Source organism: Lepisma saccharinum, chromosome 14, assembly GCF_977018435.1.
Source record: "Lepisma saccharinum chromosome 14, izLepSacc3.1, whole genome shotgun sequence".
Lineage (NCBI taxonomy): Eukaryota > Metazoa > Arthropoda > Insecta > Zygentoma > Lepismatidae > Lepisma > Lepisma saccharinum.
Genome location: NC_139242.1, coordinates 65,023,353 through 65,050,795, shown reverse-complemented (window position 1 = coordinate 65,050,795; position 27,443 = coordinate 65,023,353). Strand labels below are relative to the sequence as shown.

The window sequence follows — 27,443 nt, the reverse complement described above, 5'->3', positions numbered from 1 at the left end:
GTCGTGCGCCAGCAGGACAAACACAGCAACTACGGGCACAGGAGGTTATTGCTAATGAAAGGTGCACGTACAGATAGGACCACGTACCCCGTACTGACGTTGTAACAAACGTCGTGATGGAGACCAATCAGCCTCTTAGAAATGAAGCCGGAGGCACATCGCTGGGTGGGAGCGGGCGAAAGGCTGCTGGAGTGTCGTACGGACCCCACCACTCCGTACGGTGGACGACACTAATGGACGAGGTCGGAATGTTTCCATCCCGATCACCAGGTCCACCATTCCCAGACCTGACGCAGCTGCTTGCTTCCGAGCGCAACCCCAGCCAAACAACTCGAGTCCCTCCTCGGCCGCAGCCTTCCGCTCCGAAACCAAGCGTGGCCTCACACCACCGCAGCCGCACACTGCCGCGTGGGTGTGAGACCGGGCCGAGCAAGGCTGGACAGATAAACTGCGTGGGACAATCGTGTAATGAAGCTACATGGGGGTATGCACGTCTGTTCAACTGCTGGGTTACCCCACATTGGTGTACACAAACACCACACGATCGTACGTAGTGCTCCCCGTCGGCTCGAGCAAGATGGACGAAGTATGTGTTGTGGGTGAATGGGGCAAGAATGAAGGACGCTACATGTGTTCCACGATGACAAGGCCCCACCTGACGGCAGTGGTCAGGTAGTGAAGAGCACAGGCACGGGTGGCTCAGGAACATCAGCCGATTGTACTACAGCGCCGTGCGGACGTGTGGGCTGATTGGAAGTGCAGCGTCAGGGAGCGTGTCAGTGAAAGAGCCGGTTCGGTGGTGGTGTGCTTGACGTACGACAATTGAGTACGTTGTTTCGAAGCCGTTGTGACCAGTGTATGTGTGTGTGCCACCTGTGCACTGCAGTACAGTATTCCATAATTGGCACTATCCTCACCGTACCATGGAACGCTACACATTTGTAGAACTGAGGGACATGTATTTTGTCTACGGCCTTGCAGATGGCAATGGCCGAGCAGCTGCATGCCTTTATCGCGGACGGTATCCGGAGAGGCGACAACCCGACAGCAGGTTGTTTTCGAACATGCACCGTACCCTTGGTGAATCTGGTGTGTTACGTGCAGGCCATCATGTCGATCACCCAAGACATGTGCGCACCGTGGCGGTCGAGGAGGACGTACTTGCTCGCGTGGACGACACACCGTCCACTAGCACCCGTAGCATTGCACGTGCAGTGGGAGTATCACAGTCGACAGTGTGGCGTGTTCATCATGATGATCTGCTGTATCCCTATCATCCACAGCGAGTCCACGCGTTGCAGGCTGGGGATTACCCACGACGTGTGGAATTCTGTCAACGACTGTTGCAGTTTTGTACCGACGATCCCCGTTTTTTGCGCCATGTGCTTTTCACGGACGAGGCAACATTCACCCGTGAGGGCATCTTCAATTGCCGAAACAGCCATGTGTGGGATTATGAAAATCGACATGCAGGAGTCGAGGTGTACCATCAGACCCAGTTTGCAGTGAATATCTGGGCAGGTATCATCGATGAACAGATTATCAGTCCATACCTGCTGCCACCACGTTTAAATGGCCGCCTCTATCGCACCTTTCTTGCATCAGTCCTTCCAGAGCTGCTAGAAGATGTACCCCTCAACGTGAGACATCGTATGTGGTTTCAATTGGATGGAGCGCCTGAACATTTTGATGGCACAGTGCGAACCCTTTTGCACCATACTTACCCACAGCGCTGGATCGGCAGAGAGGGCCCCGTCCCCTGGCCCGCCCGTTCGCCTGACCTCACACCAATGGATTTCTTCTTGTGGGGCCATGTGAAAACACTCGTCTACGAGACCCCGGTGCCTGACAAGGAACCATTGGTAGCGCGGATACTTGCAGCATCGGCCGAGGTGTGTACCATGCCAGGGATTTTTGATAGGGTTCGCCAGAATTTCCTGCGACCCTGCAATGCTTGCATTGAATGTGGTGGTCGTCAATTTGAGCAACTTTTGTAACGTCAGTCCGGGGTACGACTACGTACTATTCCTATCTGTAAGTGCACCTTTGCGTGGCAATAAATTTCCTGTGCCCGTAGTTGCTGTGTTTGTCCTGCTGGCGCACGACCTCTGTGTGACATCCCCTCGGTGCTGCTACGGGGAATCCCTCGTCCCGCATTTGTTGTCTCCTTGACAGGTACCATTCCCCGTCCGGTCCTCTTTCTCTTTTGTTGAACCATGCTTTGTTCTTGCTGCGGTGTCTCCCCACTGTGTTTGGGGACTCCCCACGTGCTGCATGTGTTTGTTTCCCGCTGTGCAATTGTTACTTCATGCTTCATTGCTTCTTTTGTCCCTACCGTTGTCGATCGCTACCCTTTCCCTTCACTTGTCTTGCGGGACACTCCTATTTCCTTTGTGGAACCCCATGCGCATGCGTTGCGCAGCTGCTGCCTAGTGTTTTTCAGATGGGCGACTTTGGTGTTACTTTTGACTTCGTTTGTTCCGCCTTTCTATCTTCACTGGTACTGGCTGTACAGAGGTGTGAAGTTCATTTTCACACGTTTTCGGCGTTGTCTAGCTCCTCACGGAGGCATCTCTCGGCAAAGTGGAAGGGGAACTTTCGTCTCTATTTCATGGGAGGTATCTGTGGTTTTCGTTTGTACTATACCTTTAGAATCACCCTGTATATCTTGAGGATTTTCAACCAAATTACAATAACTGGAGTGAGTTTTTAAAGCAAAAGTCTCTAAATTGCCATGTACACTGGGATCGTATTTGCGATTCCTCAATACGGAGAGTTGTGATTGGATAACTTCCGAAGAAGCAAACTGATTAATGAATTCTTGTACAAACAGATCATAAGAATTAAAATAATATTTGAGAGTCTGAAACCAATAACCAGCTCTTCCAATGAAGCATTGTTGAATACTTTGCAGTTTCATTTCTGTTGGCACTCCTAGAACATTTAATGTTATCCAGCTGTTCAATATATTCTCTCGCTGATTGTTGCTCTATCTTTCCCGAGAATTTAGGCAATTGAGATAATTCACTTAATTTTAAACGTCCACTTCTTGCATTTCCTTCTCCATTGCATGTATTTCTAGTTATAGGATGATCACTTCTTCCTCTTGAACTATATGGTCGATTATAGCAAATATGAGTTGCTCCGTTTAACCCTGTGTTACTACAGTTATGCAATCTCGAACCATTTACAGAAGAATGAGGATCATCGTGATTGTTCGAAACTGAACATGGCACACTTGCATCACAATAGATATTACTAACAACCATTTTGTGGGTTAAAATCACACCACATACAAGGAGAATTAACACTTTGATCCAGATGACAATTTGGATTATTATGTACATTACTAACATTGTCATTATTAGATGTAAACACAGAACTAGAAGTAGGATGTGCATTTGTACCAAACAGTTGATAGCAAGCATCAGTGTAGTTATATTTCTCAGCATCTAACTCTTGTTTTTGGAATGAACCTTCAGTGTCATCACATCTAAATTTCTTTACGAAAGTTTCTTCAGAGCTAGATCTTACAGATTTATTGTACTTGTGCTTGCAATGGACATGTTTACGTGCACTAGTGTTTATAATATTCTTCTTACCAGAAATTGTCCTAGAAGAATCATCTGATGTGTCACTAGACGAAGTACTGAGTCCAACATCACGCTTGGATCTTCCATTGTGACATGTATTAGATTCTGTATTATCCAGAACAATTGATTTTGTTCTACTTTTACTATTTGTAACAACAGAATTATGAGCATTAGAATTAACTTCGGCTGTTAATTATTTGCCATCAGATTGAAGGTTTTTGTTACCTTGTTCCATACCTTCAATTCGAGAATTAAACTGGTGGAACTTTTCTGTACAATCAGAAATATGCTTATGTACATCAGCATTAACATTGCTTTTACTTTCTAAAATAGTGACTAGATATAAGATCAACTATATTAGCAGAGCAGTCATTACAATTTGAATTGAGATTATCTAAACGTTGATCATAATCAAGAACGTGTTCTTTCAATGATAATTGCACATTTTCAAATTCAGATAGTTTGACATCAACATTACTACATTTATTATCTAATACAGATTCAAGACGTGTAGTTGATTGTAAACACACCATACTAACCGCATCTATTTTGTCCTTAAATTCAGACATTAAAATATTGAGCCGATTGTTAACATGACTAATATCATGATTAACAGCTTCAAATTTAACATCAAGCTGTGAAGATAACTGTGTATGTGCACTAGATAATTCAGCTTGTTTTAAAGATATAACGTCGAGTTTAACCTGAATATTTTCATTAGACAGATTTAATTCTGATCTAAGTTCTTGGTTAGACTGTTCAAACTGAGTCCTAAGTTCTTGATTAGACTGCTCAAACTGAGTCCTAAGTTCTTGATTAGACTGCTTAAGTTCTTGGTTAGACTGTTCAAACTGAGTCTTAAGTTCCTGATTAGACTGTTCAAACTGAGTCTTAAGTTCCTGATGAGAACTTACAACAGCTAATTGTATGCTTCTAATGCTGTTTAGTATGTCATTTAAATTAGGATTTATACTTTCCAAATACACTGGCAATTGGTAAGGATCGTAACTGGAATCACATTTGTTACAACAATATTTTTCCTTAGTGGTAGAATAAATTGTCCAATGTGTGACGGAAAGCTTCAAACATGATACCACGAATGACAATCAAAACATTGCACATACCTCAGGTCATTATCAAGTTTATCACAACATGCCACTCCTTCAATCTTACCTGACTGTACATCACAAATGTCACCATCGTGAGAATTACTACTATTTAAGTAGGTTCCTTTATATGCAACATTAGACTTTAGCCTACGTGAATGTCTAGACTTAGTTCCTTTAGTTTTATTTGCCATGACTGCACAGAATAATAAACATAAATAAAATATTTAGGGTCGCCAATTTTGCCTTCGCAACATGTTCAACAAATTGCAACTCGAAGACAAAATAAAATTTTAAAAGTCTGTAACAACCATTGCGCAAACCTCAAACCATGCTTCAGAAGATTGTCCTTTTCTTCTTGAATCCTGGCTGTAGGCGCCAAATTATTGAAGCAAGACTATTACTTGAACTTCAACGAAGCATCCTAGTATTCACTTTTCGAAATTGCAATTAGGATTTTGATAACTTCAATGAAACTCGGACGTCATTATTTAACATTTCTATATATATTTTATCACTTATTGATCTACTGTGTTTTGTTTCTCTATCGTTGCTATGGTCAAAAATGTATATAGAAATGTATACATCGTAATTTTACATTATCAATAATGTGATAATAATTAATTATACATCATATTAATGCAACAACGTTTTCCAAAATATAACAAAACAGGAATTGATAACATAGATATATCATAGTGCGTATTAAGCACAAAATTAAACAAAACATAATAAATGAAATAAATGTAAATCTTGGGTCAGTCACACAATGTTCATATGAAACTGAAGACACACACACAATCCACAGATTTTTTTTGTTGTAATTGCAACACGTTAAGCAGTCGTGCAACATTTCAGAAACTTCTCTTTGAATAAAAAAAATACCAAATGTCACTACATTTTAAATTATCATCATCATGCCACATATGAATAATTTACGTATTTAATGTCACTGAAGGAATGTGATGTGATGAGTTAGTATGATTTGGTAACTAGCCTTTATTATTTTAAAATTGAACTTTACAAGTATTGGTATCGGTTCAAAGTGGTGTCTGCTCAGCTCTAATGTATATGTAGATCAAAGTGTAGAACAGGCAATATACTAACCATTATCTTTGTGGCACATAAAATTTCTATTGGTGAGTAAAGCAAGAAGAAGAAGGTCAAGGCGGAAAAATTGTTGTTCCCTCCGGCAGGAAGTCCTTGTGGATCATGCGATCACTGTCAAAGAAAGTGAAAAGCATCGTCTTGATGCGTGATTTTTCCACCTTGACCTCCTTCCGATGGGATGATGCAGGAGAACGCCATTCCATGCTTTGGCATTTCATTTCAGGGTTGTACCTCACACACCAGCTCTCATCCTCTGTAGCAATGCATTGCAAGAAATTTGGATCTGAATCCTCCAGATTTCTCTCTTTCCACGCCTCAAAATCGCTTTGAAAGGTCAGAGATTTGAGGATATTCCGGACATCCAACGGAACGTGACGAGGGTCTTCAACACCATCTCTAAAAGTTTCCAGGACATGTACAGCCGTTCTCAACGGTGCATAGCCATGGGAGGGGACTACTTCGAAGGACAGTAAGGTAGGTTTCATTAAGAATTCGTCTACTTTCGATATTCAGGATCATTCACCGAACTTTATTGTCAGAGGTTGTAGAAAGATCAATGTCATTCTTGAATATGTGTTTCTGCTTAATTTATATATCTTTTCCACCATGTTCGGTACATCGAGACAACCTGAATGATTGATTAAAACTGATTAAGGGACATTGAGAAAGGAACACTTATGCTCAGGACAAAACCCGAACCTAGAGAAACAAGATCACATATCAATCACTAAACATAACTTGTCCCCATGAAGGCAGATGCCATTCTCATGTGTATATATAATAAAGTTTCATTTGTTTTTACATTGTACAATAATTTGAATATTTATGCCATTACATTTATCTCAATTTTCTTTCGTAACTATAAAAGGAAATAATATTCGCCTTCTATGAGTTTGCAGGTATAGATACTAGAGTTCGGACTTCAATTAAAAATAAACCATTAGATCTACATTAAAACAACTTATTGAATTCTGCTTTAAGCTATGGTCACCAATTTGTTTCTAGTATGCCTTCGATTTTTTTTATCGTCATGAGAACAACAAAAAGTGCAGTTTTTTATTTAATTATAAAACGAAATTCTATAAATAAAAACTTGAGGTCCAATCGTTTGAAATACAATCCATAATTTTCAGTTTTTTTAAATCTGCGAAAAAAAACGTTCTTGTGAATTTTGTGAAACAACTTTATCTTAGTAGCCTATTGGATAGTCCTACAAAAATTATCTTGATCTTGTTTTGAAGCTCTTTGCAGCTGTTTCTAAAACCTATTGTATAGTCAATTCACATTGCAAAACAGATTTTATACAGATTTTTATTCAACAGAGTTGAATAACACCGAATAGTTGAGGAAAACAAAATAAAGTGATCAAAATGTATTTGGGTAGGTTGAGGCGGCAAGTTTTTGGGGTTTCAGAATAGTGAAATAACGCGAATTATGCATTTTCCAGAATAACACCGAATTTGCACTTTAACGTCAAAAACACCACAAAATATGCAATATAAACTGCGAATAACACTTACTTTGTTCAAAAAGAACTCCCTGAAGCTGTATGAGATCTGTCATTTGTAGTCTGGCTGGTGAATGTTCGATTCGAGATATTGTCATGCTTCATTTATTGCAGAAATGACTGACAATGCTTTGACCTTGTCCTGAAACAGAATTCGCCACGGGGATATTCTCAGAAGGGAAGTTTCGTAGGAACGCGAACATTTTCAGGGAGGTGGGTGGTTAGGGGTGTAGGTGTATATAGGGTATTTTGAAGTGTAAGAGGGATTTTTTTGCAATGTTAGGGAAATTTCAGTCAGTCAGAATCCCTGAAGCTGCTTGGTTTGTGCATCATCTTGCACTTCCTTTTCCTCTTGTGAGGTACTTCGCAGTATGACAAAGTCAGCAGTAAATACATTAGTTTGCTTCTGAAAGACCTGCTTCAGATAGAACTACATTATTTTATAATCATTCAATTACAAAATTACATGCAACACAGGAGAAGGATTTCTTGATTAAGTGCAATGGAAGTGAGAGCCACATGGAGAATAAAAGTTTGTTTGAATTGTTGTTTTATGTCCACTTTATGCACATAAAGGCTAACTGGGATTGGACCTACAGTTTGTGGTTATTACAAGGTGGCCACGTTACCACTATGCTCTCAGGTAGGAAGAAAAGTAAAGTGAATGAAACAAACCGGCAACTTTGTCATCAAAGGCTCCAAGAAGCTTAAAAGAAAGAAAGACGACAAGGTGTACACCACACTTCGAACTGTGGAAGCTTTTGTTAAACAATCATTCGATTGGAGTAAATGGAAAAAAATGCTACCTTTCTATTTAAAAGTGATTTTCTTATAGGAAATGTGGTGAGTGAATACTGTGAACATTTACTACACACCATCTGTGCATGAAAAATCATCAATTTTAATGTAAACTGAAAAGTGAAAAACAATTTTTGAAACACGTCTAGAAATTGCAAAACAAGTCTAAAAAAAGTGGATCTGTGAACGGAGTAAACACCCTTGAGTAATGAAGAAAATTATTTTTTGCAATGATTAGCATTTCAAAACTATGTTTATGATGACCCTTAATTTTAACTATGCTTGCCTAACCTAATCTTACGTGAATGGTTCGTGGGGCAAACATGTTTTCCGCCTTTACGCAAGATGCAATTTTCTCACATGCAAATCAACGCTCCATGCAATGGGTCTCACTTATTGCACAACACTTTGAGCAATGTTGTGTTATGACAACACAAGATAGCAAGACCGTTGTGCAGAAAGGAAGACATCTTCATATCAGAAAACATGGTTTCCATGTTAGTGTATGGAGAATCATACCGGTAATTGACAAGGTTATTTTGCAATTTCTAGATGTGACCGCCAAATTTTAACTGCAGATTCATGATTATGAGGCCAAAATTAGCAAGTAATGCTGAATTTGAAAGCAATTGGAGATACTTCCGGTATTGTAAATTCATGGCTAAACTTCAATACCTTTTATAAGTCCATATTTCTTTTTCAACCAAAGACTAAAGAAAAGAGTTTTCTATATCTGTTTTTTAACTCTAGCAAAAAAGAAAGGGAGCACCTTTCTTATCTGAAGTAGTAAGTAAAAACAGATTTCGCCTTACTTATAATGTAGAGTACTAATGCATGTATGTATACAAACAAAAATGTGACACAGTCGCAATAAGCATAGCATGTGAGAGATTATGTGTTACATCACCTTCATCGTCAGAGTACTGCATGTACGTTTTGACGACATGTCTGCGAAGAATCAGATTCAAACAAAACCAAACACTATCACAGTTCAAGCACAACTGACGTGAGATAAAAAAAATACGTACAAGAATCAGGCGTTCAAGTTCGTGCAACAATACCGAAACAACAAACCGTGCCGATAAGCGAGTGGCAACAGAGGCATATTCCACTTACACTATTGCATTGTTTTCTTGTGACCAAAAAAATAAAGAAAGAAATTTCAGTCTTACTGAGAATAAAAACATTCCGTTGGTCTTTAAATGGTGTTCCGTTTCTGCGTTAAGGAGGTCATTTTCAGGTATAAAATCTGTCCGTTCTGGGAACTTTTTTTCCGTATTTACAGGTTTCCTTCTTATAGAGGTTCCGGATAGGAGATACTTACTTCTAGCACTGAAATGTTGATAATTCATAGTTTTAAGTTACATGTGTAACTTAATGTTCACGAAAAGTGAAGTTACACTACTTCTCTGAACCCCTCATATAACTTATAAAACACACATTGAAATTAAGAACATAGTAAGCCAAGTTAAGTTCACATCTTAGTAACAGAATAGTTTTATCACTGTGATGACTTGGTATTGTTAGTCATATCGTAAATCTGAAAGCTTCAGTGGTAAGAACTTCAACATTCAACTCACTCAGCCAGGTTTTTTTCAAATCATACCTACAACCCTGACAGATTATCCTACTCAGCTGTATTGCAAATTTGTGTAGCTCTTACCTTCAAGCAGTAGAACTTGTGTTCAGTGTGCAACCTTAGGGGTAAGGACAGACGAGAGACAGCTGGAACAATGACAAATCTATATGCAACGCACAGTAGGTAAGAGGGTTACAACAATATTTATTATGAAAATTATAATACAACATTTATTATAAAAATTATAATCAGATGATGCTAATGTAGGTCAGTAGAGTAAATATTGCACTTTCCTACTTTGCAACCTTAATTGCAAAAACATTTTACTCAGGAAAATAGGCAAATGGAAAGGGGGAAAAAATCTCCAGAAATGATCTTCCACACAAGACCTGGTCATAATTCATATGAAGTAAAATCAATGGGATTTTTGGCTTCGATGCATGTCTTATACATTATAAATTCTCATTTTGTTTTCAAAATACACAATGCATGTATATATGGGAGTGCATGTGTTTTTCTTCAATCTGGTCACGAATTTCAGGTTTTCAACTAATTAATCTATGTAGTTGCATGCAGTTACTTTTACTTCGATTGAATACCATGGCACTAAATTAAACTCTCAGAGAAAGTCCACTTTGATTTATTTCTTTCTTAGTTTACATCATTTTCCCCCACATCTAATCAGCTTTCTTGGAACGTCCTTGTCCTTTCTTCGCCTGCGTGCGCCTTTGAGACCTCAACACAGCACTGGCACGCCTCAGAGCAGGCTGAAGAATACATAAAAATAAAATATTTTCATTAAACCATGTCAAACAACTCTACCTTCAGTATTTCGATCAGTTCCATGTTCATATGCAAAGGGTCAAATCAACTCTCTCTTGATCCCTGCTCACTATCTGATGGCAACATAACCAGAAACTTAGAATCATGTTAATGATATGAAGGGCTCGGGTGTAAAACAGAATAAGTGACATTTTGGTCATTTTTTAGTTACAAAGTAAAATTTTCAAGTGAAATTGCCATGTCATACAATTTGCATTGGACTCGGTGAAGCATTCTGAAATTTGTTTGATTGATTGATTTGTTGTTTTAAGTCCACTTTATGCACAGGAAGGCTAATCGGGACTGGACCTACAGTTTAAAGTGGGATCCGAACCACTGTGCCATGTGCCTCCACCAGGTATCAAACCCAGAACCACAAGGTGACTACGTTACCACTATGTCATCGGGGACGCCATTGTGAATTCTGAAATTGGTAAAGACGACATGAAAACAATTTATCTACAGTAAAGGTAAAGTGCTCCCCTGGGCATAGCACCACGCAATGAAGGCATATAGGGGGGTGTGGGGGTAATGCCCCACACTTTCTTGATCCGGTCGTGAATGGGGGTGATGTGATCAGCATCACGCCCCTAACCGCCTTTACCCCCCAGGGTTTCCCCCAGGTAGCCATGTTATTCGACACTGGGCGCCGGGGCCGCTTCCAACGTTAGAAAAGTTCCCGGATTTGAACCGGCCGGGGATCGAACCCGGGACCTTTAGCATGGTAGTCAGACACGTTACCGACTGAGCCACCGCAGGCACACTTTTTTTTCTATCTACAGTAGAGCTTCTAATAACCTTTTTTTCTATCTACAGTAGAGCTTCTAATAACCTTTTTTTCTTTATGAACTCGGAAATGACCAAACTGTCACTTACCATGTTTTACACCAGAGCCCTTCATATTACACTTAAGAATTTAAAGGGTTTCTTTCTTTGTTGAATTTAAAATATCACAAATTTTGTGCGACATATTTTCCCCATAAAATTATCAGGGTGTCTACCTAAATAACAAATTCAAAACTCTTGACTTTTTTTTTATCTTTTTCCATTTTCCTTAACCTTTATTTAATCAACCCCCATTTTGGTAAAGTTTGAATTAAGCAATTAAGAAAATACAATATTTTTTTATTTAATGAAAAATCTATCAAAAGTCCAGTTAAGATGAAAACTGAAGCTGTACTTTGACAAGAGAATTAGACTTGCTAACCTTTACAATTACCCAAATGTGGCAGCAAAATTAAGATAAACAAAATTAATCATTGTGATAGCAAAAATTCTTGACAACAAGTATAATTTCTGTACCTTTCCTTCACCTACTTATTAAATTCCTTCACTTTTTATTGACTTTCATGACTTTCTGGACTGGTAGACACCCTGATTATGTTTGCAAGTTTTAAAAATGAAGTCCGAAATTGATTGTGGGAATCCCTTTCTACTTTTGCAAAGATAGGCTAATCAGGGCTGAACCTACAGCTTAAAGTAAGACTTCAGATACTGGAAAGTAGGACCTCTTGAGGCAAAGGTTGGAAAGACACAATCATTCCCTACACCACGCATGTCCAACTTCAATCAAGTAGCGATCTACTTTTTGTTGTCACAACAGACAGTGAACTACTATTAATCGTTAATCTTTGCAAAAATTTGTACCTACTCAGCTTTTATACATTATAGAAGTTGAATTCAAATAACGTATATTTGTATAATTACAATAGATAACTGCGATCGACCAAAAAACATATCACGATCGACGCATTGGACATGCCTGCCCTACCTAATCAACCACTATAATTTTGGGAATGTAAATCAAGAAGATAAGAGAGAAAACAGAGCTGAAACTAGTTTCATTTCACAGTTCTAATTAGCAGGTTAGCCAATTTTAGAGAACATCTGCAATTAATTTTGATGATTGGCAAATGGGATCCGAGTAAGGATGTATTTCAGTGGTTAAGATAAACTCTCAATTGTAAGTTCAATTCTTAGATCTATCAGTACGAGAACCTTCTGGTTTATGTTCAACAACATGATTGATTGCATGATAATTCAAGATTATAGTGGACTCTAAAGATCTTTGCAATTGTCTATGCAAACACTACCTTCATGTTAAGAAAAAAAATGTATCTGCAGTAGTTAAACAACTCAAAACAAACATTTCAAACCTACACACCATGGGTCTTGCTTGTGCAGAACAAGTTAAAACATGATAAAATTCAGGTTAAAATCAGTAAGGAGAGGGGAAGGTAGTGTTAACTGTAACAAGAAATGGTTCAAGACTATGTCAGGGTTGGTCAAAAATTTATATATCCAAACTCAATGAAGCTGCAATTAGTCTGCCAACAAACTTCTCCAGTATGACTTCACACTTGGTACACAACTGCAATGGCTCCTGTTTCTTCATCAGTTTGCCACCTGACTGCGTCACCTACCCATCCTGTTTTTAAAACCACCAGATACATATTGCAACATAGTGGTCCCCTAAATAAAATGTTCTTTAATCTTTAATGATTTGTTTCAAATGTTAATTCCTACAACTAGTTGCAGTAAAAATTAACTTCTCATCTTGGGAAAATTTGTCACAGGTGTCGGGCAATTGTTGGTTTTCAAATTGTTCAATTAGTTTTGTTGCTTAATTACAACTCCTTGTTACGCAAACTGCACAAGGTAAGGTCATTTAAACATACAAAACACTAATATTTTGAAATAATGAAAATGAACTCAAAACGTTCAACTGAACAGAACTCTTTGCTCAATTACACATTATGAATGACAATCTGCTATAAAAAAGAAAAAGTGCACAAATCTCCAAAGATCAGTGATGATATAAAAATAGAGGTAGGGAGAAAAATGAATGAAAAACAGATTGCGATATCTGAAATCTTGAGTTCTTACCATCTTCAGATCCCTCCTGTATTTGTTGCCCTTCATGTACTTCTTCAGCTTGTACAGGGATCGTCGCGGACCAGCCTTCATGGTTACGCGGACAAAAGCTTTACTTGGCTTGTGCTACAAAGGGGAAAAAAATAGTGATAAACATTCATACATGTAGGCCATTTCATGTAAAATCAACCAATGAAGAGGTACCTTCATACCACACATATTTTGATTCATTTGAAAGTTTGCACTGAAAGTGTCACATATACAACCTAGATCTTTTGTATCTCCGAAATTACTGGGGTGCAAAATGTGCAATTGTGATTTTTTTTCCATAACTTTAATTTTGATTTGCAATATTTTGGCAACCAGGGCACCTACAGAAGTGATTTGAGATGCTGTTGGAAAGGTCTTTCACACGAGGTAAACCAAAACAAACAGGGTGGATAAAAATCATGATTTTTATTTAAAAAAATCATCGAAAATGATTTCTTTTATAAAGAAAAAAATAAAATGTTCCCCTGTGCTTAGCACCATGCCATGAAGGCATATAGGGGGTGTGGGGGAACGCCCCACACTTTCTTGATCCGGTCATGAGTGGGGGTGATGTGATCAGCATCACACCCCTGACTGCTTTTACCCCCCAGGTACCCATGTCATTCGATGCTGCCGGTGCCGCTTCGAACGTTAGAAAAGTTCCCGGATTTCTCTTAAATAAATCTGATTTCTTTTTTTTAAAAAAAAAACATGCTTCAAATTGCTTGTTATATTTTTGGCACCATACATATAGATATTTTATAGAAAGTCTTCTTAGCCCTGTAAAATACTTGATTTGATTTGTTTTATTTTACTTCGCTTTTTGTGCCACTTTTGGCTAATTTGCGAAGATGGGAATGAGTGATGACATGATGAATGGACACTCAGAAATATCCATGCCCAGGCTAAGATTCGAACCCGGGAACCCTAGAGCCGCAGCGCAATGTGCTACCCACTCCGCCACAGGGGCCGGCTGTAAAATACTTGAACAGTTTGATTAAAGCAAATAAAAAAAACAACATGCAAATATATATTTATGAAACTATAATAATTTCAATAACTTTTCCTTCTTCCACTGAAAAAAACATTCTGTATGTACTCTATAATTGTAACTTAAATTTTTTTTATAGTTTTTGTTGCTGATTTTTGGTAATTTTTTAAATGATAGTTTGCAAAATATCAGCTACCATGTTTATTTACAGTTTAATGATGAAACTGCCTATAGTTTAAAATGATTATTATTTTGTATATTTTTCTACACAAAATGTTTGCTATTTTTGCTTATTAAAATTATTATATCTTAAATCAACATAAATTTAAATATGTTTACAGTTTACACATTACATTTCCTTTCGCATCAGCTTCACCTCATCAGTACATATATTTTGTTTCCTTTCTTAGAGCCTAATAAACACCATTAAATGATTACAAGATTAATGTACATTCACCAAAAGTCATTCTGATATCTACAAAATCCTTGTGTAGGTAGCTTTGGGCTCGATAGGCTGCTATATTAAATCTTAATGAATCACTACAAATTCCTTCTGAATTCCCATCCCTTAGCTGCCATTGCTGATTGCATCCCCCAAACACACAAACCACACATTGCCATGCAACTCATAGCATCTGGCTTCAACCTGTACACCTTACTAACAGACTCAAAAACAAAATATCTCAATTCAGCCACAAACTAATGTGTGTTTTCCCCAACAGTGCCAATGACACAAACCTGGTAGCATCCACACTTCAAGCAGGGAGCGCTGGCAATTATGGACATGTACAATTCAATTCCCATAAGCCTAGCTCTAACTTCACTCAAAAGATGGCTCTCAAAGTTCAAGCACTAGAAGTAGCCGAGACCACCAAATTACTGCAAATTTGCTTACGATAGAATTATTTTCAATTTAAGAAGAATTTCTACCAACAATCTGAAATGTTTATTCGATGAATGTAACTCTTTCCACCTACTCCTTATGGAAACAAAATTTTACAATTTTATATAATAAATACTACATAAACTGTGTCAAAAGACAATTATGAAACAAAAATTATCAAGCCAGTTTTTAAAGTTACGTCTAATTAAACATCAAATATACACAAACAAATAAATGTTAAAGCAAATCAATATCATTCTTGTAAACACACTCCATTTAAAAAAAGTTATTACACACATAATATCCAGTCTACAAAAGTGCTGCCCATCCGTAATGGCCGATGTTTGTTTTAAGTCAGCCTAATTGGAACTGGTTCTACAGTGGGATCCAAACCATCAAACATGGTACATATGGGTTTCAAAGTATTGATTTATATTTATCTCTTACTTCAGTGGAAGAATCTTGACTTGAAGGCTGAACATGCAAATGAAGCATAAAGAATATGTGTGTGTGTATATATATATATATATATATATATATATATATATATATATATAAAGCATTAAAACAACCAGATAAGTACTCACCTGATTCTTGGCCACTTTGTGTACCACAACAAATCCCTTCTTATCAGGTGGTGCTTCAATGCCAATAAGCTTCTTGTGGATGAATCCATTGAAACGGGGGGAGTGGAGATTTGTCAGGTTATTTGGTTCCTGGAATATCAACATTTTTAATATTACAATGAGTAATGATTCGACCTCAGATTTTTAGGTTCCAAAAAGTGTGCTTTTAAAGTTCAAATCTCCAACCCTGAGACCTTCTGTAAACAAAACCACGTGCATGCAGAAAGCATTGCAAACTCATAGAAGTAAAATAATCCACACGAAAATCCAGCGTTGTTACAGGATTCATTACGTAAGGTAAAACAACGGCCAATTTGTAGAATGGGATACGCTGCCGGAAATGATGTCTCACTTTAAACCCAATGCTCTTTCTTTTGTACTTATTGCTTCACCTTTATGGTTAACTCTCTCCACCAGTAATCATTTCCCATAAATTTCGCCTCTTCCTTGCATGTGAATTGAATATATTTTACTTGCATTTTTTAGACAAAATGATATAACATGGTAATGTATATTTCTAAGGTTTGATATAGATAGGAGTGTATTGGAAATTTGTTTGTAGACTTTTTGTAAATTGTATCTTATGTAAATAAAATATATAATGAGCATAAACAGCCATATGCAATGCTGTAAGTCCAATAAATATATTGATGATGATGATCAAAACAAGACAAAGAAAGTTCGTAAATTTATTGGGGTTGGAAACTTTGACAAGCATCCTAATAACAATTTTTGTTCCGCCAAATATAGTGCACTTCGTAAAATAACTTGGTGACATGGCAAGGCAAGATAAGTGTGAACATTTTGTAGGATTATGCATTGTAACTGTCAATGAGCTTAGAGATTTGTGTACATAATGATATTGTATAACATTGGTTATTTTCTAAGAATACTCATGTGAACAGCAAGGAAGTAATGCCACTTTCAACATGGCGAGTTCTATGCGTGCGGGAAGGTTTCCGTGTTCAATGATACATCGAATCGGTGAGACGGTTTGTTTACAGAAGGTCTCAGGGTTGGTGATTTACACTTTAGGTTCCTAAAATAAGCTCTAAAAATCATAAAATAGGTTCCAAAAATCTTAAATTAGCATCGAAAAATACCCATTAGGTACGAGAGAAAATTTAACAGGTATATATAACAACCAAAAATTATTTTTTTAACAAAATTTTCATTTGTACACATCATTTTCAAAATTGTCCAAAAATTATTGTAATAATATACTTGTGCGGTTAGCAAAAGTACTTGTTGATATGAAGAATGAATTACGTATGTATAATTTGCTGCACAATACCAGGGTGGCTAATCACTGGGAATTCTGCATGAATTTATCTCCGTAATCGTGAAAAATTGCAACTTTTACTAATCCTTAATAAAGTTTGCCTTGAAAACCAGTAATTATAGTAGAATTTTACCACAGCCCTAGAGTGGCCAACCTGAATACACAACAATATTTTCATGTTATCCAGTCAAACTCCTCTTTTTTGGTCTGTGAAGAACATCTTATATGCCGAAATGTACTTTCAATAAAAACTTTGTCAGTGGTGTAAATTTGAATGTTCAAACGTTACTTTACAAGGCGTTAATGCCACAAAGCAATGAAATGATGTGAAAGTGAGCAATGAAATGATGTGAAAGTGAGCAAGACCACACGGACCTGTACTTTGGACTGTGCAGGTAACAGTGGCGCTAGAAATTTTGCTTTGTTTGGAGCTTTGAAAAAACATCATGGACTTGGAGGGAGGCAAATCGACAGAAAGTATGTTTCAAACACATTAGTCATTGAATTTTTTGGTACCAAACAGAGCAAACACATCTGTGTGAAATAAAAATCCTGAAAAATATATATAAAGACCAAAAAAAATGGCTTGACTTAGGCACAAAGCTAAAATATGTTCTAACAAACAAAATAGGTCATTTTAGGCACTATAAAACTTCATCAGTTGTTGAGTTTTTTAATGAAACTCTGATGTAACTTATTTCTTATTTACCTGCAAAGGAAGAAATAAGGTAAAAACCTAAAATCTGAGGTCTAGTAACGACAAAAAGTTTGTATTATTCAGTGTCAACTACTATTACATATATTCTGCTGACTTGGTACTAAAGGGGTGAAACTCATATGCTGTTATTTGTGGCTTTGCGACCTTAGGGACATTAACCGTTTGCACAAGTGTCATTTGCTCAGGATGCTTCTCTACTGGCATGCTAGAAAGCAATGGAGGCCTGTTTGCCTTTAGTTCTAGGGCCTCTTTTATCGTATAATGCACTACCAACTTCGTGTTCTGATGTCAGAGGCAGCATGACTACGTTGTTAGGTGAGGTCTTTAAGGTTTGGTTCTCTAAGCCAGTGTTCCGCAACCGGTGTGCCGCGGCACACTAGTGTGACGCGAACTTTTACCTATTAGGTACTATTGTAATATGGTAAGAAATCAATTGTCGATTTTAAGTAAGAAGGTGCTTGTTTATTCTTGCTGATACTGTTATATTTTCATAGAAATTAAATGTAATTTATTTACTCAATATTGTTATAGTTTGCTCATCTTATATGTATTCTCGCCTGTAATATTGGGCCGGTTTGATGGGTTACAGGCGGAAAGCTATGTGTTCACCGCAAAGAAAGCCACGTAAGACTTTTAGCACCCGCACCAATCATACAATAGAGATATTCAAGCGAGTTCTTTGTTTGTAACACTGCATCTTTTGTGTACGGCTGGCTGTTTTGTGCCTGTTTGTCGGCGTTTCTTAAACTTTATTGCTCTTTTCCTTCGCCGAAGGACCCACACATTGTCAGACAACAATTACAGTATTTCAGTTCAGTTCTATCACAGCTGTGCTCTGCAGTAGTGCGAATATTGGATTGCTACATCAGTCTTACTATTTTCTTTTTTCGATATGGATAAGTTGCTTGTACGGAGTGGTCCGTCCTCGAGTGCAAGTAGTGAAACCATCGAGCCAGAAAAAAAGAAACAGAAAGTAGTTCACCGGCAATATAGTGATAACTATTTATCTTACGGGTTTTTTGGTGTGGTGACAAAACATGCCCAATCCCTGAGTGTGTTGTGTGTGGTGAAAAACTCAGTAATGCTGCTATGGTTCCCAGTAAATTAAAACGACATTTGTCAACAAAACATTCCTCTCTGTTAAGTAAATATCTGAATTATTTTCGTCGGTTGTTGGAACAAAATAAAAAACAAGTGACACTCATGACTACGTCGGTACGTGTTTTGCAAAAAGTACAGGAAGCTAGCTATAAGGTAGCCAAACTTATCGTTATCGTAAAAGCCAAAAAACCACACACAATAGCAGAAACGTTGTTAAAGCCCGCGTGTAAAGAAATGGTAAAAATAGTCCTGGGTTCAGAAGCTGCACCTGAAATTTCAAAAATTCCTCTCTCTGCTGACACAATCAGCCGCCGAGTTAGTGACACGTCCAGTGACATCGAAGACATTATGAAGGAGAAAATAAAGAGCAGTCGAAAGTTCTCACTTCAGATCGACGAGTCCACCGATATTGGCGGTCTCGCACAACTTCTTTCCTACATAAGGTATGTTGATGGGGATGGAATTGCAAATAATTTATTTTTTTGCAAAGAACTACCCGAGCGAGCAACCGGTGAAGAAATATTTCGTACGACTAATGACTATGTGGTCTGTAATGAATTAACATGGGAGGACTGCGTTAGTGTTTGTACAGACGGAGCCGCTTCTATGACAGGCCGAGTGAAAGGATTCGTGGGTAAAGTACACGAAGTAAATCCTAACTTACGAACCGACCATTGTCTCATTCACCGCGAAGCTAAGTCTTTGCCATCTCCTCTGAAAATTGTGATGGACAAAGTAGTAAAAGTCGTGAACTTCATCAAATCGTTTAACGTTTTGTGTCAAGAAATGGGATCAGAGCACACTACCCTTCTGCTACATAAAGAAGTACGATGGTTATCTCGAAGTAAAGTGTTAACGAGAATCTTTGAACTTAAAGAGGAGGTACTTTCATTTTTGGCTATTGAGGGGCATGAGTATGCAGATTTATTTGCAGATGATGAATGGGTATCTAAGTTGGCATATCTTTCCGATATTTTCGTACACTTGAATGAACTAAACAGAAAAATGCAAGGTAGAAACGAAAATATTCTGACTAGTATGGATAAGATTCAAGGATTTATATTGACAATTGAAAATGGATCGTGTGAGATGTTCCAAACTGTATGGCACCTTGCTGACGATAACAAGGTGTTGATGGACGATGAAAAATGAGGCTTGCTTCGTCAACGATTCCGCCACGAATCAGCCGTCTGTGTGCAGCTAAGCAGGCTCAAGTATCACATTGAAAGTATGAGTAGAGTTATTTACTTTAAAATTCGTATTAGAAATGTGTATTTTATACAGTGAATTAAAGTTGATAAATTTTTAATAAATGCATAAGTCGATTCATGTTTTATAATAATAATAATAATAATAATAATAACAACAATGATAATAATAATAATTGATTACATAAGGACGTAATATTTCGTAATTATATTAAGATTCATATGATTTTGAGGGGACAGACATTTTGGGGTGCCGTGTTGAGTCTAGGCCCATCTGGGGTGTGCCGTGAGTAAAAAAAGGTTGCGGAACACTGCTCTAAGCATAAATACTCTGTAAATGTATTATTTATACTAAGAGAACTAAACCTAACAAATTAATCATTTAGCGTAACAATGAAAGCTTTCTGTGGGGTCGTCAGAACGAAAGATAGGCAGCACGTTGTGTGATAAGAGAGACCCTTTGTTAAAGCTGCAGTCTTTTGCAGTGTGGCTGGTGACACTCGAACATCATGCTTGGAGCGAAATGCAAATCCAGATTCATGTGCTGAAAATATTTTCATATTGCAGCCTATTTGTTGTAGTCTTTGGTCTAACATGATTGTATTCGCTTGTCTTTGTCCGTGTCCTAATTATTTGTTTCATGTTTGTCAACTGAACGATTTGTGGAAATAAAAATAACTCGTTGCCATGTGAAAGATTGTAAACAGACTAAGCAGCAAAAATTATTTCGATTTGCAACAGATCCATATATATGTATAAATTATTCAGACTCCCTAAACAAATCCCGTTTCTTGTTTTTTAACAGACAGCCATCTAGCACTGAAAAAGAGAAACAGTGGTATACAAGTAACCCTTGTTGCAAAAGTTGGATGTCACTAGTGGACAAAGAACAGAGAATTTGACTATGCTTGGTACACATGTAGTGAGGTTCAGATCTTTATAATCTTCATGAATGCACTTAGCACTCCAGTCATAGACAAAACAATACATTTAAAATATCTGACCTGAAATAATTTAATGTACATTTATTTCAGTAATTATAAATATAATTTATGATCTACACAATATTGGGTACAGAGAATAAGCCACATGAGACAATCTGACATGAAGAACCATAGTGTTAATCACTTCAGTATGAATTCTCCCGGTACTAGTTTACTATCCTTCGGACACATTTATTTATTTTGACAGAAGAAACTACTTACCGTAATAAGTTCCTGTAGCATTGTCGAACATCGGGAAGGTGTTTTGTGTGATTTGGGAATGTTTCAGAGCTGAAATTTATGTTGTTCGTTGAAAATTAATTCTCCAACGGAGATAGCGTTTGGCGCGTACATCTTCAGACACCATCACGTTTGTACACCATCACCTTCGTACACCGTCGTGACTATCATGACGGGTCGTGATTGTGTTTTGTTGGTATGCAGTGTTTCGAACTGTCTGCGTTTGCGACTAGCGTTAGAACGTGAAACGGGAGGTAGAAGAATGACATTTGCTGGATGTGTGATTAAGTTTGTACCGGGTGTGGAGGATTCCGTGAAGTTTCTGATTTTGGGCCTCGTAATCACGAATCTGCACTTAAAATTTGGCGCTCACGTATAAATTTGGCATTTATTTGGGGGCAGGTGAATCCAGCCAATTTCTAACATGCCCTTAACAGGGAGTCTATAGAAACAGGCGGGGCCACGATAGCGGTTGGGGGCGGTAGGTCAATCACCCCAGGGGCGGAGCCCGGAACCGGCGGGAAATTCGAAAATCGAGGGTGTGGAAATAAGAACTTAAATGTGGCGTTTATTTGGGGGCAGGTGAATCCGGCCAATTTCTAACATGCCCTTAACAGGGAGTCTATAGAAACAGGCGGGGCCACGATAGCGGTAAGTCGATTACCCCAGGGGCGGAGCCCGGAACCAGCGGGAAATTCAGAAATCGAGGGTGTGGAAATAAGAACTTAATTGAGATTATTTTGCTATTTCCACGTGTGAGCGCCAAATTTTAACTGCAGATACGTGATTACGGGGCCAAAATTGGTGAGTATACCGAATTTCAAACAAAATGAAGAAATTCCCGGTATTGTAAAATCGCTCCTTAAAATTTGTTGTCGGGCATTTCTTGGGTTCCGAAGGTTGAAACACTGCATAACAATTGAAAATCGAGAAGAGAGAAGGCCGATGCGTCATCCCGACGCGTCATTATTTACGACGGTATCCGCGCCATATTGTGTGTGAGGCAAGCGGAAAGGTAGGAGAAAAAAGTACTCGTAGTGTGAAAAATTGCTATTAGTTTGATCAAAGCAACGTCAATAAACCTTCAGGAATGTTCCGCGAGACAGATACGTAAGTACGAATGTCAAAAATTTGACAAAAGACAAGCACGACGCGTGATTATGTAGGAAGGTGCACTCGGCATATTGTGTCTGAGGCAAGAAGTAGTGGTAATGTGAAAAATTGGAATTAATTTCATGAAAACAACGTTAATACACCTTCAGGAATGTTCCGCGAAGCACATACGTAAGTAAGAATGTAAAAAATTGACGAAACTGAAAAAATAGGGGTGTCCGAAGGGTAGTAAATTTTTACCATTCTCCCTAAGAGGACTTCTCAAAGTTGAAGGGCAATATTATCAAATATACAAATTCAGGACTTCGAAAGTTTTCAGGGCACACAAATAAGGAGTTGAAAAGTGTACATATCAGCATAGGAAGAGTAAGGAGCAATAATACTTCTAATGAAGATAGAAACAAATTACTCACCTTACTGAAGGGTTTCTTTACAGTTCGACTCTTTACCATATAAGAATGGTTGTTGCGAACAATCATCCACAAAAGCTCAGACGACATCTTCAACCTATGTACAGGTAAAAATAAAAATATATAAACACCATGACTCAAAATTTCTCTTAACCATAATTTATAGTTTTATAAAACTAAATAACTTGAATAAAATAAGTTGTTGATATAATCAACTACCCCTAAGTTAATACAATCCTGAAATGTACCGTTACACTAAAAAGAAGCCAGTTCTCATCCCATAATGTTCATTTTATATTTTTTTTGACAATTATTTTCAGGGACAATTCTATGCCAAACCTCTACACTTCCTTACATTCTCGTCATTATTAGGGAAGAATACAAAATAACTATTTTAATCATGGAATTGACCTTCAATCACAGCCACAAAGCCTTGAGGAGTATGTAATGCATATCAAGTGAGGTGTATGTAATGCATGCATATCAAGTGTGTTTACAACCCAATCTGAAACTTGTTAAATAATTATGCAGAAGTGATTCCACACAAATAACAGTCTCATTGGGTATGGACATGAGGTTCATTTTTACACTGATGCAACATGTGTTGCATGTCACTTAAAAATGCAGACTTATGCAGTCGGCTTTAGGTGGGTCAGGTGATCACATGGTATTTTCTTACATATTTTTACTGACTAATTAGTACTTTTCTAAACTCTAAACTACTCTAATTTCTTTCCCGAAGGTTACAATTTACTTTCACAATTATGTTCAGTATTTTTCAATTCTTCCCAATTTTGCTATAAACCTAACAAAATCATTACACACCAGTAAGTGTTACGATCACTCTAATGCTAAAAACGTCAAGCAGTAACATTTTCAAGAGTATCCTCCTCACCCTGACGAATAAGTGCCAATCTATCATGGTTTCTTTCATTCATTCAACCTTAATATTATATGAGAACCCTCTCTCGGCACCCACCCAGCGTCGAATAACATCTGTACCTTGAGGGTAAAGGCGGTCAGGGGCGTGATGCTGATCACATCACCCCCACTCACGACCGGATCAAGAAAGTGTGGAGCGTTACCCCCATTCCCCCCATGGCATGGTGCTAAGCACAGGGGAGAACTTTACCTCCCCCCCCCTTCCAGTTCTTGTTAAGTTGTGTGTGTCATGTTGAATGCTGTTTGCATTTCTCTCCATTGTATGTGTGCAATCAGCAGGCCAGAAACCAAATATCTTGGTTGTTTGTGGTTTCTGCATCCTGAAATACATTTCATTACCTAGAACCTCAAAATCAAATGATCCAACAACTTAATTTTCTTACGGGTTCAATCACTTACAAACTTTAGAGAGAGAAGGGGGGGAGGGTAGAGGTACCACACAGGACGGGTTGGAATGCTTCAAACAGAAGTGTTTTAAAACTGTTTTTTCAGTGGTTATTTGCATGTTTCGTAACTTTTCTTTTCATTCAATAGTGTCATTTTGTTAGTGACTGAAAATGTATTTCAATTAACAAAGAAACATATTGTGATGAATACCCGTGGGCCACGTTTGAAACAACCGGTTGGTTTTTTTGTTTTTGTTTTTTTTTTGCAAGTGCTTAGAACATTTTCAAAATTGAACACTACGTGGATGAAACAGTTTTGTTCCTCACTTGACATACTGCACATAGTTGTTAATGTCACGGTAAAAATTTACTATCCTTCGGACACCTCTAATTTTTTCGTTTTGTCAATTTTTGGCATTCGTACTTATGTATCTGCTTCGCGGAACATTTCTGAAGGTGTATCAACGTTGTTTTGATGAAATTTGAACTATGTTTCCTAACCTAACAGAACTAACCTAACCACGCACCAATGGTTCGTGGTGCTAGCGCCAATGGTTCGCAATTATTTCCAATTTCTAGATCCTGATACTAACACGACACCAAATTTTAACTAAGTCTCCTAACCTAACAGAACTAACCTATCCACGTGCCAATGGTTCGTGGCGCTAGCTATTCTCCGTCGGAGAATTAATTTTCAACGAACAACATAAATTTCAGCTATGAAACATTCCCACATCATACAAAACACTTTCCCGATGTTCGACAATGCTACAGGAACTTATTGCGGTAAGTAGTTTCTTCTGTAAAAATAAATAAATGTGTCCGAAGGATAGTAAACTAGTACCGAGATATTTTCTGCCATCGTAGAATCTGCTGGAGCGGTAAATCATGTGTTTTTCACGATATTACTACCACCAGCATGTTTGCCTAACCTAACCTTGCCGTGAATGGTTTGTGGGGCAATCCGTGTATGGTTCATGAGGCTATCAATGACATTATTTTCGTCACAAAAGCAATATTTCACCTTAAAGAATGTTTTGCAATGCACAATAGGCAAGTACGAATGTAAAAAAGTGATGAAATAAACGAGTGAGAGGTGTTCAGCCGATAGATAACATTTAATGTTTCTTTTATAAAAAACAAAATTTTGACAAACCTGCACACAGGTGTAACCCCACATAGGGTAAGGGGGTGGAACTTGCCCCTCCAAAAGTTTTAGGTTTGTTACAATTTGGCATGAGTTTACAATACCGGATCACTCTCAAATTTCTATAAAATTTCGCCTACTTACTAATTTTTGTGGGTAACACTTTACTATACCAGAGACTGATTTCTTCAAATTTACAGGAGAAAGTACTTACGCAAATCATTTTCTGTAGCGTTGTTGATGTTCGGGAATGTAGTTTTGATCCATTTTAATGCGAATGCATGTGGTTTCCTACGAAAATCTCTTTCCAACGCGCTATTGCTGCTGCCGCTATTTGCTTTCTGCACGAGCGCACAATACACTCTTGTATTGTCCGTATATGCTAAATTGAACGAAAGGAGTGCTAATGGAACCTAACCTAACAGGCCTAGCCTAACCTAACCTAGTAGGCATACCTCGTCCCCGTGATGGTTCGTGGGGCTATCGTGAATTTTTGGGCTACCCGTGGGTGGTTTGTGGGAAATAAGGAACAACAGTAAGTACTCGTTAATGTAAGAAATACACATTATTTTCGTTAGAAATTCATTATTTCACCTAAAGAAATGTTCCGCAATGCAGAATAGTACGTTAGAAATGTAAAAAATTGCGAAATAAATCATTGATAGGTGTCTCCGGTATAGTAAAGTAGTACCATTTTTGGAGCGAATTTACAATATAGAGAAATGTACAATTTCCAGACGTGACCCCCGGTTTTTTACAACAGATTAGTGATTAGGAGGCCAAAATTAGTTAGTATACCGAAAATTAACGAAATTGGAGACTTTCTCTATATTGTACATTCTAGCCCCATTTTTGTGTACTGATGTGTACTGTGTACTGATCTGTAGTTCATATTTGGCGGTCACTTGTTAAAATTGTACATTTATGTGAAGAACATGTAAATTACCTTGCGATTTACCACGGTGATTGTCCATACACAGCAATTCAGAACCATCTTTCTTTCTCAATTCATTAATGTTCTTCCTTTACGCACAACAATCTGGCTAACTTGAATATTGACGTCAGACGAGGAATGCCTACGAGCTTAGGTTAGGCCTGTTAGGTTCCATTAGCATAAATACAAATGGCATGTTCTGTGGAGCTGCTGTTCGTATGGTAGCGTGGTCCGGTACTGCAAACTCGTTCCTTACAATTTTCCCCTTAATAGCATTTTTGTTATCCTCCTGAAACTTCAGGATCTAAGTAATGGAGTCATTTTTACGATTTTGCAAATGTAAGAGCGTTTAGCAAAATAGTCCTGGACGCTATTTCTATGGGATATAAAACATTTTGATTCTGCCCTTCCTACCCTACAAATTTAGGTTCCAAGTTACGTCCATGGGTTCGTATATTGTTTCTCTTTAAAGGCTGGATAAATATCTTTCCAAATATTGTGCAATAGACTGTATAACATACGAACTGGAAGTAAAAGAAATATTTCCTAATTTATTTCATTTCGTACCAAATGTTACTATGATAATTCCGTACCGCTTCTTTATCTGCACGTAAGGTTTGCAAAATTCAATATTATCAATTGTTTATTTGTGGATCATTTAACTCGAACCAACCGTGAACATGCCTACGAAGCACATGTTCTTGGCGGTTTTCCATGCGATTCACTCATATTGTCATTCTTAACATGCCCAACACGGTTAATAAAAGTAAGAAAATAAGCACTGTTCAGATGTCACGAATACTCAGAAATAGTTTCTTCAAATTATATCTGTTCTACATAAAAATTCTCTTACCTACAAACCCAAACTTACCACTACGTTACGTTCACCAAAATGTAGGGATCACAATTTTCTCGAACTCCAGATGGCGACACAGGTTAGTTCAAGACAGGGAACTACAGTGGAAATTTAAATCTCTCTGTTCGGAAGGTATTCCAAAATCCAAATGATGAAGATTACAGATGAAGTGGAGTGGGCGATGGAAGTGAGTACTCTGTGTAT

General features: G+C 37.9%; 1 protein-coding gene across 2 annotated transcripts; it reads right to left on the bottom strand.

Moving 5' to 3' along the window:
- Positions 1–10,317: 10,317 nt before the first annotated feature.
- RpL28 (ribosomal protein L28) lies at positions 10,318–27,303 on the bottom strand. Of its 2 annotated transcripts, none has more exons than XM_083135022.1 (5): positions 27,237–27,303; positions 22,978–23,071; positions 15,881–16,009; positions 13,402–13,515; positions 10,318–10,460 (listed from the first exon to the last, which is right to left on the bottom strand). In XM_083135022.1, exons 2-5 carry the CDS (start codon positions 23,062–23,064, stop codon positions 10,371–10,373), a joined length of 420 nt encoding a protein of 139 aa, XP_082991148.1. In that variant the 5' UTR covers positions 23,065–23,071; positions 27,237–27,303; the 3' UTR covers positions 10,318–10,370. The 2 variants fall into 2 exon arrangements, with proteins under 2 accessions (XP_082991148.1, XP_082991149.1); XM_083135023.1 differs by having other exon boundaries at positions 27,255–27,295.
- Between the last annotated feature and the right edge of the window lie 140 nt (positions 27,304–27,443).